The sequence below is a fragment of the Typopeltis vanoorti genome, chromosome 6 (genome assembly GCF_054136105.1).
Source record: "Typopeltis vanoorti isolate ZY-2024b chromosome 6, IOZ_Tvanoo_1.0, whole genome shotgun sequence".
Classification (NCBI taxonomy): Eukaryota; Metazoa; Arthropoda; class Arachnida; order Uropygi; family Thelyphonidae; genus Typopeltis; species Typopeltis vanoorti.
In genome coordinates this window covers 116127765-116145612 of record NC_143554.1, presented here as the reverse complement: position 1 = coordinate 116145612, position 17848 = coordinate 116127765, and the positions used below count along the sequence as shown (strand labels likewise).

The window sequence follows — 17848 nt, the reverse complement described above, 5'->3', positions numbered from 1 at the left end:
AAAATAATCCATGGGGTTAAGGTCTGGGGAGTTTGGAGGCCAAACATTTGGACTGGTGAAGTCGTAGAAATTTTCAGACAACCATTTTTGACTTTCCCAGAGGTGTGGCAAGGGGCCGAATCCTGCTGCCATACATACGGCCTACCATTGGCTACCCTTGTTATCCAGGGCTTGACTACAGTTAGCAACTCCACGAACAAAGCCCGAATTCCAATGCCAGGGTTCTTCAACACCTGTTCCTGCAGATTTGCGAGGAATTCTGCTGTACGAACGCAATCAGATCGTCTGCTAGGGATCTTTCTTCTTGCTACATCCTCGTAGTCACCATTGCAAGTCTCTAGTTCATGCCTGATTGTTTTTACTGTATTCAGGGAGCATTGGGCAGCAGTCGTAATATCCTTATTTTGATGGCGGGCACGAATCATCATGATACAAGTTATTCTCTTCCATGATTCAGGTGGGTTCCAGCTATCCATCCTTTCTGACATCTTGTATATGAATGAAGAAGGGTCCAAACTTTTAAATGAAGAGAAGTGTGTGTTAATACATGTAACTTACGGAAAAATATAATTAATTATAAATATGTCAAATTTATCCCGAACACCCTGTATATATTATCATGTGTTTATGTATGTTCCTATGCCATATGGTATTATAAAGTGTCCTATAATGCATCTAGAATGTCACTAGTTTTGAATGTCAGTAATGGACACGAGTGTTAGGAGTTTTTAGAATAGCTGTTGGTGGCTAATGAGAAAGCCAGTGGGTGAGTAGTCAAGCAATTAAGGAGAACCAGAAAGGTGGAATAACTACAGAGTTAAATTCTGTTGTCTTCGAAAAACATTTTTTATGTGCGTCTTTAACTACTCTCCAGTGAGAAACTGAAGTAATTAATTTTGAATCACAGTATCAAGCCTTCGTAATTAGTGAGAATGTTTGTACTTATTGAGAAGCAAGTGGTATATGTTCCATGAAGCAAGATGGAATCTGTAGAAAAGTGCTTTAGAATTGCTTAATTAAATGCACACCTACTGCCAGAATGATTACCTTCATGCCTAATTCAGCAACATTTCCTTAAGGAAACATGCTTAGCAGAAGTCAAATATAAGTACAGTCATACCCCGACTTACGCAAATCCGGAGTTGCGCGGTTTCTTATATGTACGTATTCCCTTCACGCCTCACCACTAGTTGTATCTTTCAGCCGCCGGCCACATTCGCCAGTGTCGCACATGCCGTGAACAAGCACTGGCGTGTTTCATGCTGTCTCCATTCATACACGATTTTTATAGTGTATAAACCTTGCGATTGTTTAATGTTATGTTCTTGATAAAAAATTTTATCACATAAAAAATAATAATGTCATCCAAAAGAGCAAGTCCGATTCTTCTACAGCTAGCAAGAAAAGAAAAATATTGACTTTGGAAACAACTCAACATTATTAAGGGTTTTGAAGGCGGAATGAAAATTTGTGAGCTCGCAAAGAAGTTCGATCTACAGGAATCCACAGTAAGAACAATCAAAAAGAAAGGTTTACAGATTTTGGAGCACATGGATTCTAACAAGGAACGAATTGTAGCCACAAGGCAAGGAATAAAAAAATCATTAGCTTGCTATGAAGAAATTTTGCGTGACAAGAAAAAGACATTATGCCATCAGACGAATCTATTAGATTTTATGAAACCATCTTCATCGAAATAACTTTCTCTTTTTTATGTATGAAAAACTACAATCATGATTATATTTCTTAAAAAATAGTTGTTTTTGTAAACCTTTGGTCCCAATTGTATGTTTGTATATATAAATTACATGCAAAATTATACCCTGAGTGATGCGAATTCGACTTGTGCGCTTTTTGTTGGTCCCATCTACCGTGTAACTTCAGGGTTTTACTGTACACTGCTTGGAAATAAGTCAACGGACCCCCATGGGCAAAGTGCATTGTGCCATGTAATGAGTTGCAAGATTGTATAAATTGGAGGAATATGATGCTCCCAAGTGAGTACAACTGTGTCTGGGAGAAATGGCTGTGAGAAGGAGGTGGTGAAGTTTGACAACCTATCACACTCACTGAATGCAACTGTAGGATGGTACCAAGGATATGTAAAGACTGCCATTCATTGACTGACATGCTGAATGCAAAGTGCAGCATCAAATGAAACATGAATCTGCACAAAAACATTCAGAAGCAAGGCTTACAACATGGATTTTCATGGTAGGGTTATAATGTGCAAGCACCACATTACCTGAAGCAACATAGTGTTGTCTTCAGTGGTGCAAAGAGCATGTATAGTGAGACATAGAAAGCTCAAAGCTGTGTTATGGAGTGACAAATCGTGCTACATCCTCTTCCAGGCAGATGGACTTGTGTGGGTGTGGCAGATGCCCAGTAAACATCTTTTACCAGAGTGCGTAACCCCAACTATGAAATTTCGAGGTGATGATATGGTCTTGTTTTTCCTGGATTCGTCTTGGACCTCTGTTTTTAGCCACAAATATTGAACTCTGAACATTTTTGGACAGTGCAATGCTTCCTACTTTATGACGTTTCTATGGAACTGACCACTCTCTTTCTCTTTTATCAACACAGTGCACCATGTCATAAGCAATCATTGTTGACACATCTACAGAAGCTTAAACTAGATATTGAAATTGACTGTGTTACTCAGATCTTCACTTTTTACAGATGCTATATTGTAATAAATCCATTAAGTCTTAGGACTAATTAAACTGAGTACCTGCTCAGTGGTATGAAAGCCAGTAATAAAAACACTGACAATAGACAGACATGAAAACCTAACTGAAAATGTCAACTGAACTGAACAAATGAAATGCTTCTGCTTTATAGGCATCATCATCAAATTCCTGCCATGTACCCTCAAGGGGTGTACAGGATATGACAGTACTACATGAAAAAATTACATCATTACTAACTTCCTATCTACAATTTTCCACCACATCAGTCTGTTACTTGTCAAGACTCCAGCATTATCAGATCTTATATTTCTATTGTCTAAGGCACTTTGTGCCGTATCAATCCACCTATATCTTGGTCTTCCTCTGGGTCGTTTTCCTGCCAACCTGGCAGAGAACACTTGTTTTGCTAATCTTTCCTCTCCCATTCTATTTCAGTGACCATACCATCTGAGATTAGCTCTGCTAACGCATTCCTGGACGCTGACAATGTCAAGTTCTTTCCTAATATCCTCATTTTTAATATGATATTGCCATTGATGCCATCTGTTCACTCCTCTAATCTTTCTCAGGACTCTCATATCTGCGGTCTCTAGTCTTTGGTCAAGTGTTTTACTTCTGACCCAGCTCTCAGATCCATAAGTTAAAATTGGTTTGAACACAGTCTTGTATACAGCTAATTTAGTGTTCCGACTAATTTCTTTCTTATTCCATATGAATTTATTCAATTGACTTCCCACGATACCAGCTTTGCTGATTCTGTTGTCTATTTCGATATTTAGTTTACCATCTTCAGTAAAAATTGTGCCTAAGTAGCTGAAATGTTTTACTTGTTCCACAGGTTCTCCATTCACAACACAGTTGACATTTTCAATGATTCTACCTATTTTCATTGTCTTTGTCTTTTTATTGCTGACCTTCATACCATATCTATTACAACAGCTATTCAATTTAGTCAGAGAATCTTGCAGACTTGTAGCGGATTTATTTAGAAGTATAACATCATCCGCATAAAGCAAAGAGCTGACATTAACATCTCCAATTTTGATATCAGGTTTAATACCACATTCCTTCATAATGTGATCCATATAGATAATGAATAACAGAGGGGATAATGTACATTCTTGTCTCACACCAGATTTAACATTAAACCATCTTCCTGTACTTCCTTCAATTCTAACTGCTGACTCACAACTCCAATAAAGACTAAGTATTGCTTGATATAATGCCCCATTGACACCATATAACTGCAGCGTATTGAATAGCTTCTCTCTTGGCACCTTGTCATATGCCTTTTCCAAATCGACAAAACTTAATACAGATCTTTGTTATATTCCCATGCTTTCTCGACTATTGTCGTAAAGTGAAGATCTGATCCTGACAGCCTCTATTTGGCCTGAATCCAGCTTGTTCTTCACCAAGCTTTTCTTCCACAATTCTTCTCAACCGTTTCTCAAGTATACTTGCATAGATCTTGCCAGGAACACTCAGTAGGGAAATACCTCTGTAATTTATAGGCACAAATTGTTATTAACAGGTGATACATGTACACACACACACACACACACACACACACACACACACACACACACACACACACACACACACACACACACACACACACACAAAAGAATTTATCAATTCATTGTAATTCACTAAGCTTACTGCACAATACTAGTTGATTTTCTGGCCTGTGCTTCATATATTTCATAATTCCTCTCATTCTCAAGATATTCTTTCCACATTATCTTATGGATCTCTTGCTTAATGTGGTTGTACACATGCAATTTCACTCCCACCCTATTTATTCTTCAAGCTCTAGGGATACATTCACCATCACATAAATCTTGCATCACATAATACCATGCGACCAAAGATAGTATTCTCCTAAATTGCTCATAATTTTCTACATTATAATTCATCTTGTAAAACATCAATATAATTAAATACCTTCCAAGAAAGCATGGAATAATCACTATCACCAACTGGTTGTAAAATAGTCATATTCTTATGACTCTTTGATATGCTGCTTGATTAAGTTGTCTCGCAACAATTCAAGAAATTCCTCTTTATTCTCATCATGAGATTTCTCTTCTACCCAATCGATGCTTGGATAATTAAAGTCACCCATAACGATCCCTCTTTATCCATGAGGCTAAATTGGTGATGCATTTCACCATCCCTGCAACTGTACCAACAGGTTTGTAGAAACACCTCACCATATATTTCATTCTGTTACCTCTCTACCTTCACACCACTAATAGTGTCAAACTCATTGCTACATGGGAGATCATTATTACCATTTTTTTTTGTGTGTGTGTGTGTGTTTCTACCCTAACTGGACTTAAAACATCTAATATCATTAGATGTTTTATACACGTTACGCTCAATCCCAGTTAAATCTGATTCTGATACCCAGGTTTCACTAACTGCAACAATCTTGGGCCCACAAGGTATTCAGATAAGCAATGAACTCAACCCCTTTGTTTTTGATGCTCAATTTTGTATATAGTTGTAAAAAAAAAAAAATTACCACATGGTTTATTCATATAATTAGATATGCGATCTGTTTAAATGCCTTGTTGAACTTCCTCTTTTCTCTCCCCAGATATACTCAAAAGATCCAAACCCAAAGCATAGATTTCCACTCCTTTGCTACTTTGCATAACCTTGTTTTCCTCAGTAGTAGCTACTTTAACTTGAGCTTTTGACACTGCTCCGTTGTAATGAATTTTCAGTACTACTATTCTTAAGATTATTAAAACTAATATTTCTGCAATTATGTTATTAAATGCTGTAATTAAATTCACCCATAACTAAACTACAATAATATACTTATAGTATATTATTGTAACTACACAAATTAATGAAAGAAAACACTCAACTAAGTAGTCAAGAATAAATCATAAAGTGGAGATGTAAAAATTTTGTTAGTACATAATTACCACAATTGATATTTTCCGAAGCTAATTTTTATATCAGCATGCAGTCTCAAATCTCATTATGGTCATGAATGTTGACCTTGGTAGATGATTTTCATTGGCACTACTCTTCTTATTGGAAGCTCTTTTGATTTCTGGAGCAGAGTAGAGTATGCATGTAATAAAAAAAAAAAAAAAAAAAAAAAAAAAAAAAAAAATCCTTAGTTTACATTGGTTACTAATAGTAGGTTTCCAATTTTGTGAATGGGAATCACATTTGAAGAAATGCACTTTTTGATGCCAAACAGTTACCATAGCTGAAATTCATAATTGACACTTATTTCGTTAGATGCTATTAAACATTCATTCCAAAAATCTTTATCTAATGAAGCAAGGCAAGCACTAAAATTTTTCATGTTGGTATTAAGATAATTTTCAATAGGATTCCTATGGAATATCATCTTTTAAGTTTGAAAACTAGAAAAGGTTTGCCATTTTTACTTTCAATGTTATGACTTTCACACTGTGCTTGTTAACTATTTGAGAAATCAGCAGAGTATAATTGGATTGCTGTTTTTAAATTTATATGTTGAGAAAAAAAGAATTCATAAATTGCCAGAAGAAAAACTTTCTGAAACTGTTAAACTATATGGAATGTTAACATCATGCCCATATGTAAATAAAAATTGTTGTCGGAATGATTGTGTGTGAGAATTGCATGTGTTTCTTTAGAGTGTACTATCATGTATTTTTGTGGGTAAGAGTTAGATAAGAAGGAAATTGTGTTCCAGAGACTAAACATGAAACTTTCCAGCCTTTCATCAAGCAGGGTGGTGGTATCACACTGGGCAGTGAACTTCATGTACCACCTCTTTGTTAAGAATAACAAAAATAAAAAACATGCCTCTAGTGAGATTTGAACCAACAGCTTATTTGTTGAAAAGTAGACTGATGTTGAATTTGGCTTTAGCATGGCTAAACACATTCTCTACTATTGCTTATAATTCGTAATCATATTTTTAAGGAAAATGGTATTTAACCCGATGTTAAAAATAAGGGATATTACTGTTTCTTATGTGCACATGTCACTTCTTTAATAAATACTAGTAATAACATCTAGTAACAGTTGTTTTGAGTGAAATTATTAGCCAAAGTTAAAGTGGCATACACTTGACTTCCACTATAGCAAAGCCATTTGCTATAACAAATTGAACAGTACTGTGCTAAAAGAAATCCACTGTAGCAAACTGTTCACTATAACAAACTTCCTGTTGTTCCTACATGTTAGTTATAGTGAGTGGTCTGTCATATTAAAATAAATTTTAATACGGATGCGGGAGATGGTATTAGAAACCAAATAGTTGTTAGGGAAGGGATAAGGAAACTTGATAGCATATCTGCTCTCTGACCAACTGGCTACAGCTTAATCTTGACATCAGCATGGATGTTTGTAGTTGATTTTACATGGATGAATTTCACTACTTGGGAGACCGATGCTACTACTTACTAGGAGGCCTGAAAATAGTTCCATGTTAGGTCTCTAGGGGATGGTTTCTGCATTATATCCAAAATAATAAAAGCAAGAGGAAAAAACGAGCCTTAACCTTACCCACAATACTAATGTGCTATGGGTTTACATTCCTTCATGGGTGGGACTCATGTTTAAAAAAAAAATAATAATGCTTTCATTATTATTTCAGGGTAGTGTTCTCTACTGTAGAACTTGATTAACCCAAGTTACGATAATCGTGAGTCTTAACAAGTAATTGGGTAAATTTGGGAAAAGGAAATTGCGAAATAATAGGATAAACCATTTAATGCTAATAGAAAACTTGTGAAATTAATGTTGTACTAATATTCCTAGAACTCATTCTAGAAAATGAAATAAACTGTTACTATCTAATTAGATTTATAGAATAGTTTATTTTTCACTTTATGCATTCTACCTCTCTATAGCATTAAAAGAATATTCTCCCCCAACACACATCTTTTTCTCTTCTGTTTGGTTATTTCAGGAAATATTGTCTTGCTTAATGTATTTTTAGTTATTGCCTTTTTTTTTTTTGAAAGGCAGTTAAGATACTAAGGAATTAGCTATGAGAAGTTTGAATTGCATAGTAAGCAGTCTGTTCTGTAGTGTTGGGTGAAATACTTATACTAGTGCTTTTTCTTGTTATGGTACAGTATACTAGTGCCTTCATTATCAGTGAGGTGCGACATACAGATGTGGTACATTTCGGAATTTATAATATTCAGTAATTTTTTATATTTACCTAGCACGTAAATAAACTTCTTTATGGTGAAATATGTTCATTAAATGTTAAGATATAGTCATCAAATTCATGACATGTATCCTCATGGGAGTGTTCAGGAAGTTACATAAATAAAGTTACATCATTACTAACTTCTAATTAAAAATTTTTCTCTAAATTAATCTTCTCTCTCTCAAGAATACAAATCTTATATTTTTGTCTTTTAATGCACTTTTTATTCTGGTCTTCCTGTCTTTTTTTTCTCCCATTCTGTTTAAGTGATCATCTAAGATTAGCTCTGTTGACACATGCCTCAAAACCTAACAATGGAAGGTTCTTGCCTAATATCCATGTTTTTAATATACTGGCACTGATGCCATTTGTTCACTCATTAATCTTTCTCAGAACTCTCATACCAGTGGTCTCCAATCTTTGATCAAGTGTTTTATTTCTAACCTAGCTCTCAGATCCATAAGTTAAAACTAGTTTGAAGACAGTCTTTTAGAAACGTTAGTGTTTTGACTAATCTCTCTCTTATTTAAGCTGAATTTCTACTATATGAGCTTTAATTCTGTTTATTTCCATATTTAATTTGCCATCTTTTCTAAATGTTGTGACTAAAGAGCTGAAATGTTTTACCAATCAGGATGTTTTCAATGTTTCTGTCTATTTTCATTGTCGTTTTATTGCTGATTTATAACATCGTCTGCATAAAGTAAAGAGCTAAGATTGACCACCAATTTTGATATCAAGTTTAATACCACTTTCCTTCATAATGTGATCCATATAAATAACGAATAACAGATGTGCACCCTTGTTGCACACCTGATTTAACTTCAAACTGTCTTGTTCCTCCTGCAATTCTAACCGCTGACTTACAGCTTAAATAGCTTGATATAATGTCCCATTTACATCATAAAACAATTTTGAATAGATTTCCTCTTGTCACCTTCTCATATGCCTTTTCCACATCTATACAGATCCTTGTTATATTCTCATGATTTTTCAATTATTTGTCTTAAAGTGAAAATCTGATCCTGATGACCTCAATTTTGCCTGAATCCACCTTCTTCATGTTTCTGTTCCACCCTTTTTCTTAGTTCTCAGATATGCTTGCATGAATCTTACCAGGAACACTCAGTGGAGAAATATCTCTGTAATTTTCATTCTTTTATTTCCCTTTTTTAGATGGGTATTATGAGAGTTCCATTCCAATCATTTGGAATTCAAGCCTATAACCAAACCTGAGTTATGCAGTGTGGCCACTGTAAAACTTATGTGGAGCATTTCTGGTTGAATATCATCTTTGCCAGTTGCCTTTCCACATTTCAAATTTTTGATGTTTTCTATTTCAAGTATGGATATATAGTTCCTGATTGCATTCCTGTTGAGTGTTTTCTACAATCATGCTGACACTTTCATTTAGTGAGCTTTCAAAGTAATTATTCTAGACATCAGTTTTCGTGTCACCTTTGTCATCTGATTCTGTTTAACAGTGCCCTTTTCTCCATTTCTAAGCTTTTCCAGTAGCCTCCAGAATATTTTGTTATTTTCCTGATTTATTTTATGCACTCTTACTCAGTCTTCCCATGACCTTTGTTCAACTAGTTTTACAGAGTGCTTTGCTTACTTTAGATATTCTTTCTTTTCCTTGACTGCCTCTTTAAATTTTTGAGGTGGGGGGGGGGGATATTTGCTATATAAAAGTTAAGAATTACTAAAAATCTTCATTAAAAATTATTGTATGCATTTTACTCATTTTTTTGATATAATTGTAAAATAAATTTATTGTACAAGTAATCTTAATAATCTCTGTGTTTATGCTTTTTATTTCAAAAACATTATCAAGTAAAAATATCAGTAAATAGTTTTGTTTTCTGTTCATATCCTTTTCATTTTGAATTGCTACTAGAAAAAAACTGCCTGCATTATGTCTGAAAAATAGTAATATTTTAAGTTTTCTTAGTTATTTAACTGCTACAGCTTGCATTTTGTTTTCCAGCTTACCAAAACCAGTTAAGAGGAGAGTCAAAGCATTAAAAAAACTTCAGCAGGAGTATTCATTTCTGGAAGCTAAATTTTATGAAGAAATTCATGAGCTAGAATGCAAATATGCACAACTTTATGCACCTCTGTTTGAGAAGGTAATATAATTTTATTTATAAATACAAACAAAATTTAAGTTGCTTGAAAGACTAGTCATGCCATATATCATGTTAGCCATGATATTTTTTACACCATAAATGCAAGACTGCTCCCCCCTTTTTTTAATAGCCCTAACCTGGTCGCTCAGTTTTTAGTGATTTTCATTTGTGTTGGTGTTCTTATTAATAAGAAATAGAAAAAGATAAACTTGAAGGAAGTAAAAATGTATATAGATGCTAATTAAAATTTTTATAAACCGTCTTCCTTTGGGATTATTTGTGGAAAGGTTGAAAAGTATATTCTTCTTCCCTCTTTTTACGTTGCGGTGTCGAGGGTTTTTCTATTCATTTAACTCCAACTGTACACAAGGATAAGGCGATTAGCCTTATGTCTAGAAGCTTTAAGTTCTCAAGGCCGATTTGCCTACTTGCGGGATGAAAACCCCCAGATAAATTGGGGAGAAAAACCCTAGAGTCCATGCTCAAGATCGGCTAACTTGCTATGTCTGAGAAAGCTCCTAACGTCAGACGGGAATTGAACCCAGGACACTTCTTTCCCAAGCATGTGGTTTCAAAGTGCATAGCCACTTGGCTAACCGGGATGTTGAAAAGTACTTAATTATATAAATTAAGTGTTTTGAATTAGGATCAACTAAGATAAATGGCTGATGAAATAAAGTACAAGCAAGCAAGGAAATATTAGAAGAATTTTACAAGGGTGGTCTGAAAAGTTCTTGGCTTAACAATGAAAAAAAGAATTTATAATTTCAAAATTATTTTAATTTTTCAACATAATCTTTCTTAAGACTATTCATTTATTCCAGCAATGCTCCAGTGCCATTATCCTATCCCTGTAGTGGTACTCGGTAAGATCTGCAAAATACCCCTATACAGCTGCAATCACCTCTTGATTTGAAGAAAAATTCTGACCAGTGAGGAAGAGTTATTTTTGGGAAGAGATAGAAGTCCGAGGTAGCCAAATCCTGGGAATAGAGTGGATGTTTCAACAATTCATAGTGCAGATCCCTTAATTTTCCCATTGCCAAAACACGCATGGGTAGGTGCATTGTCCTGATGAAAGATAATTTTTTCTTCTGCGAAACTGGGTTTTTTTATCTAGTCTGGTTAAATGATCGGAATAATATTCCCAGTTATTGTTTTACCCTTTTCAAGATAATTAATAAACAAAATGCCTGTAGCATCCCAAAACACTAATGCCATGGCCTTTCCTGAACCAACTTTGTCTTCTTTGGCACTGAACAATCTGCTTTTGTTCATTGTTTTGACTGCTGTTTGGATTCTGGTGTGTAATTGTGAATCCAAATCTCATCCATAGTAATAAATCGACCCACAAAATTAGTTTTATTCTTGTTAAAACACTCCAAGCACTGTTCAGAGATTTTCATGCAAGTGCATTTTTGATCTGCTGTGAGCAATTGCAGCACCCATCTTGTGCAAAGCTTTTTCATTTGCAATTCTTCATGCAAAATATATCCTACACGTTGTTTAGAAATGCCTATAGTCTCAGCAATTTCATGCACTTTGACTCACCAGTCATCCAATACCATATCGCGCACCCGATCAATGATTTCTGATGTTGTTACACCTTTTGGACGTCCTTCACGTGGATCATCTTCCAAGCTGGTATGGCCATGTTTAAACTCGACAGCCCATTTCTTAATTGTCAAAAATGAAGAAGAGTGCCCATATACTTTTATGAACTTCGAGTGAATTTCTTTTGCAGTTAAATCTTCTTTTACAAAGAATTTTATAACCCCATGATACTCCCTTTTATCCATTTCAAGTGATATAGACAACACTTTTGCTTGAGACAGCTGTATAAAACAAACTACTTGATAGAATGATTTGCAATATCACATGGATGCTTATGACAGATGTACCAACTTAGAAAAAAAAATGTGTCAATAGTGTTGCAATCTATGGTTGAGGCCAAGAACTTTTCAGACTGCTCTCGTATAGTAGAAGAAAGGAATATAATGGTAAAAGATATTAAGAACACACTTTCCAAAAAGAAAGGGATTGTTCTGGTCTTCTGTCTTCTGGTCATGAGAATTAAACTCAAGGTCTTTTCTAGTTGGTGGGTTAAGGGTGTCAGTAACAGACATAGGTTGTATAGATAAAATTAATTGCTCTGTCAGAGCATTAATTTCTAAAGTCAACTTACTTGATACTGTCTGGTCATTTAAGCATAACATTAAGAGGAATGCAAAATGAAGTTTAATCTCTGATTAAATTCAGTGGGTTGTGCTAACAGCTTATGCTGTTGGCCAACTGTTTGAAAAGAGTGAAGAATGATGGGCAATGAGACAGTTTTCGGCATATTTGCCCTCAAATTGAGTTCCATGCTGTCATGACAGTCTTCCATTCTGGAAGGCTGTCATGTTTCAGGGATAGAAAAATTACAATCTGACTCCATGGAGTCCTTAGACTTAAAGGAAGGCCATAAACATTATTCCAACACTATGCAACATTTGTGTAATGTCATACTTCACTTTGAACTCATTGACAGTCAAGGCACCCAAACACTTGTCAACCTATTCACCCATTTTCCACTCTCCAAGCAGAAATTCTAGTCCTCACACCTCATTCACTTTGTTTTACGTCTCTTAACACTACTTTTATTCGATCATGAAATGTTTGATACACACTCCACTTTCATTCTCTTACTACAAACCGTTCCCTCTCAGCAATCGTTAAACATACATTGTATTGTACTAAATCATGCATATCAATATCATTTAAATATCAAATAAGTCTTGACTGCCATTTTTCTCAAATGCATCTCTGCCATGAACGTAGAATGCTTTTGAAACTATTACGTAATAATAATTATCATAATTATACAAACACTTTTAAAGTCAAAAATAAAATACCACCAATAATGACTAGCTATTTTCATCTACCAGAAGTTCTACTTACATATACTTGAAATACATTATGTAGAGTGTAAAAGTTTTCGACCCGAGGAAAAATAGCTTGTCTGTGAATCTCCATTCACAGACAAGCTATTTTTGATAAAATAGCTTGTCTTTGGTAAAATAACTTGATGGATTGGGCCTTGGGGGGGGATAAAGTTTTAACGGTAGTCTTTAAAACATTAAGGATTCTTGAACCCTGTCAGCAGGGTTTAAGAATTTTTCATGTACAGAAAATGAACCTTAAACCTAAATCTGTCAAATGTTATCAAGTGGCCACATGTAACCAGTTACTAAACTGCATGACTAGCTGAGTAAATATCGTACATGCCCCAGTTTGAATTCCTCTGTGTCACAGATGCTTGTTAATGTTTTTAGGTGATTTTGCTGCTTTATATGAGAACATCACTCCTCTTTGGAGATTGAAGTGGCTTGGAAATAAAAGTACCATGTCTAGCCTTTTAAAATAGAAATGTAAATATCCATTTCTAAAATGGATGACTGAAATTAACAACTTCCATTTATCATATTCATCAACACAAAAAATTGAACAGAATAACATTTTAAATTCATCAAAGCTTTAGAAAAAAAGTAGTAGTAATTTTTCATTCCATTTTTTTTATACTGACCATTTACATGACTTATTTACATGGGTAAAAATTTTACTATTAAATAATTTCACATAAATTATCTGTTTGGTTATAAGCATTACATTGTTTAGACTGTTTAGACACCAGATCTAGGACCCATGGTACTAATGTGTAATATGTTTACAATCTTCTATTTGAGCGACTGACTTTACCTGTCATGCATGAGTAAACACTTTGGTAGAATTACTTGTGAAAGTGTTCGATTTGGGAGAAAATCAGTATAAAATTTTTTTTGGTCATGTTTCTAGAATTTTTTATAACAATTTATTATTGTCTTAAGATAAACTAAAATACACATGTTGCAATCTTTTACTTTTTGTTGTTGCAGAGGCATTTAATAACTTCATCAAAAGTTGAACCAACAGATGAAGAATGCGATTTTCCTTCAGATGATGAAAAAGATGAAGCTGATGAAGTAATCGTGAGTATTTTTATTTTGGGTAGTTTTCATCTTTCAGTAGATTTGATATAACATTTTTGCACATTTTCTGTTATGTCAAATGAATGTTGGGTATAAAAAAAAGGGAAGGAGTATAAAAGGTAGAATTTGACATTATGAATTTTTTTGATTGGTTATTTTATTTTGAGTTATTTTTTTATAAATAACTTACAAAATAAAAAAAAAAATGGTTTTGTCTGATTCGTAGCTACTTGCCATAGGTGAGCATATTTTTGTTGACCTGATTATTATTATGACTATCATTTGCATGTATTCTGACCAGTTTGTCTGACTTGTGGAAAGGGGAGAAAAACACTTTTGGAAAAACCTATGCCACTTCCATATGCAATCAGCTAACTTATTTTTCTTTCCTTCAACTTCACTGCACCTCTGGCTGATTCATTTACTTCAGTCTGCCACTTAGTCTAAAACGGTTCCTGTTTTCAAACATTCATTTTTTTTTCTTGAGTAGTATTTGTATATTTGAGCATACAGCTTGCTGAATTCTTTTTAAAAGTTGGTACTTAATTTCCTTTTCAATATGAAGTTCATTTTTATTCTGCTTCACAATAAATTGTGATCACTTCCTATTTCAAGTTCCCTTTATAGTTTTTTTCCTGAGTCAACAGGGGTGCTTAAGGGTCAAAACTGAACGGAGAAGACCTCCACATAGCCTTTAAAGGAATGCGGAGAACTGACCAGGGCTTCTGACCTAATGTCCAATCCTCACCTTCTCGTGGCGCACCCCGTTGGGTATCTACCTGGATACTGAACGAACGAGGATGGGCTGGCAATTTGGTATTTAGCCGACCAAATTGTATTCTTATTGGTTAAACCAAAATAAAAATGATGGCACGACATGACAAAATTTCATGCCAGCTGGGGCATCGTCCGGTTAAATAAGACCCCCGTTGGTTTCACCAGGGCAAACAGCGAAAAGTCAGCTACTGGAACAGATCTGAAAACAAACCCAAACTCAAGATCACCAGAGTTAAAGATCGGTACTATCAACGTAAGAAGCCTGAATGGCAAAGAAATGGAGCTAGCTGAGGAATTAGATAAGTACCATATCGACATAATAGGGGTGACTGAAACAAAAAAAAGACCAAAACTGGTGGAAACTTTCTGAGCAATAAATTGAAAATGTTATATTCAGGAAATGACAATCAAGGAAAAGGAGTAGCCATAGTATTCAACACAAAATACGAGGCTAATATTCTTGAATGGCAATCAGTCTCAAGTAGAGTAATGTGGGCAAATATGAGAATGGGGAAATGGACAATGAGACTTATTTGTGCCTGTGGTCCCACAGAAGGTTCTACTAAGGTAGAAGTGGAGTAATTTTTTGAGGCTTTAGAAAAAGCAACTGACACAATGAAAAAGGAAAAGTTTGTCCTTGTTGGGGATCTAATCAAGAGAGTAGGAAATGATTGTGAGACATATAAAAATATTTTGGGAAAATTTGGAGAAAAGAGCAAAGCTAATAATAATGGCAAATATCTGTTGGATTTCTGCTCAGAACATGGACTGGTTATTACTAACACCATGTTCCAACATAAAAATGTGCACAAATTCACATGGAGAGAAGAGGCTAGGAGAAAAGTCTCATTGATTATGTTATTGTTGATAGTGATGTTCTCTCCCTGGTGCAGGACACCAGAGTGTACAGAGGATTTGAAATTGGAAGCGCTCACCATTTAGTCTTGTGCAGGATAAAATTGAATTTCATATTGAAAAGAATAACATGTAAGAAAGTTTTAAAGCGAATAAAAGTTGAGCAGCTCTCAGATGTGAACTGTAGACTAAAATACACAAAGATTATTGAAGAAAAAATGAAAGAGTTTGACAACAGGAATCAAACCGTGGAGATTCAGTGGCAAACTCTGAAAAAAACATTGATTGACTCTGCCAAAGAGGAATGTGGTGAGGTTGTCTGCAAGGATAAAAAAAATCAGAACTCCCTGGTGGACACAGGAAATTAAAGAGACAGTGAAGGAAAAGAAGAAAGCATATCAAAAGTTCCTGCCAAATAAGTCAGCTTGTGCTCTTAGAGAATACAGAGACAAATGCAAGAATGCTAAACGGCGTGTAAAACTGGCTAAGCAAAAGTCATGGAAGGACTTTGGCAAGAATATAGAAAATAAATATCAAGAAGGTGGCAAAATATTCTGGAGGTTGTTGAAGAAGCTTAGGAATGGAGGAAAGAGTGCTGTAAAAAGAGTTAAAGATGATAAAGGTGACATGAAAATAGGAGAAAAAGATATCCTTGAAGTATGGAGTAATTACTTTGAAAAACTGATGAATGAAACAAGCAGTGATGATAGCACAGTGGTAAAAAAACACTGATCAAGCATGCAGTCAGGAATACATATCCATACTTGAAGTAGAAAAAGCCATCAAAAGCTTGAAATGTGAAAGGCAGCAGGAGTAGATGATATTCGACCAGAAATGCTGAAGTATGGTGATATAAAAGTCATACAGAGGCTGCACTGCATAGTTCAGAAAGCCTGGACAGAGGGACGAATTCCTGATGATTGGAGTAGAGCTCTCATTGTACCCATATATAAAAAGGGAAATAAAACTGAATGTGAGAATTACAGAGGTATTTCCCTACTGAGTGTTCCTGGCAAGATCTATGCAAGTATATTTGAGAAACGGTTGAGAAGAATTGTGGAAGAAAAGCTTGGTGAAGAACAAGCTGGATTCAGGCCAAATAGAGGCTGTCAGGATCAGATCTTCACTTTACGACAAATAGTCGAGAAAGCATGGGAATATAACAGAGATCTGTATTTAAGTTTTGTCGATTTGGAAAAGGCATATGACAAGGTGCCATGAGAGAAGCTATTCAATACGCTACAGTTATATGGTGTCAATGAGGCATTATATCAAGCAATACTTAGTCTTTATTTGAGTTGTAAGTCAGCAGTTAGAATTGAAGGAAGTACAGGAAGATGGTTTAATGTTAAATCTGGTGTGAGACAAGGATGTACATTATACCCTCTGTTATTCATTATATATATGGATCACATTATGAAGGAAAGTGGTATTAAACATGATATCGAATTTGGAGATGTTAATGTCAGCTCCTTGCTTTATGCAGATGATGTTATACTTCTAAATAAATCCGCTACAAGTCTGCAAGATTCTCTGACTAAATTGTATAGCTGTTGTAATAGATATAGTATGAAGGTCAGCAATAAAAAGACAAAGACAATGAAAATAGGCAGAATGATTGAAAATGTCAACTGTCTTGTGAATGGAGAACCTGTGGAACAAGTGAAATATTTCAGCTACTTTGGCACGATTTTTACTGAAGATGGTAAATTAAATATAGAAATAGACAACAGAATAAGCAAAGCTGGTATGGTAGGAAGTCAATTTAATAAATTCATATGGAATAAGAGAGAAATTAACCAGAACACTAAATTAGATATATACAAGACAGTGTTCAAACCAGTTTTAACTTACGGATCTGAGAGCTGGGTTAGAAGTAAACACTTGATCAAAGACTAGAGACCACAGATATGAAAGGCCTGAGAAAGATTATAGGCGTGAACAGATGACATCAATGGCAATATCATATTATAAATGAGGATATTAGGAAAGAACTTGACATTGTCAACATCCAGGAATGCGTTAGCAGAGCTGATCTCAGGTGGTATTATCACTTAAACAGAATGGGCGAAGAAATATTAGCAAAACAAGTGTTCTCTGCCAGGTTGGCAGGAAAACGACCCAGAGGAAGGCCAAGATATAGGTGGATTGATACGGTACAAAGTGCCTTAGACGATAGAAATATAAGATCTGATAATG

General features: G+C 34.9%; 1 protein-coding gene across 2 annotated transcripts in view; it reads left to right on the top strand.

Annotated features, from left to right (window-relative positions):
* Nucleotides 1–17848, top strand: part of LOC150105844 (nucleosome assembly protein 1-like 1) — a 157991-nt gene that overhangs the window by 59656 nt on the left and 80487 nt on the right. For both annotated transcript variants that reach the window (XM_090394373.1, XM_090394375.1), the window contains exons 5-6: nucleotides 9869–10010; nucleotides 13925–14017. In XM_090394373.1, the coding sequence (XP_090250499.1) occupies nucleotides 9869–10010; nucleotides 13925–14017 (235 nt within the window). The remainder of the gene's footprint in view (nucleotides 1–9868; nucleotides 10011–13924; nucleotides 14018–17848) is intronic.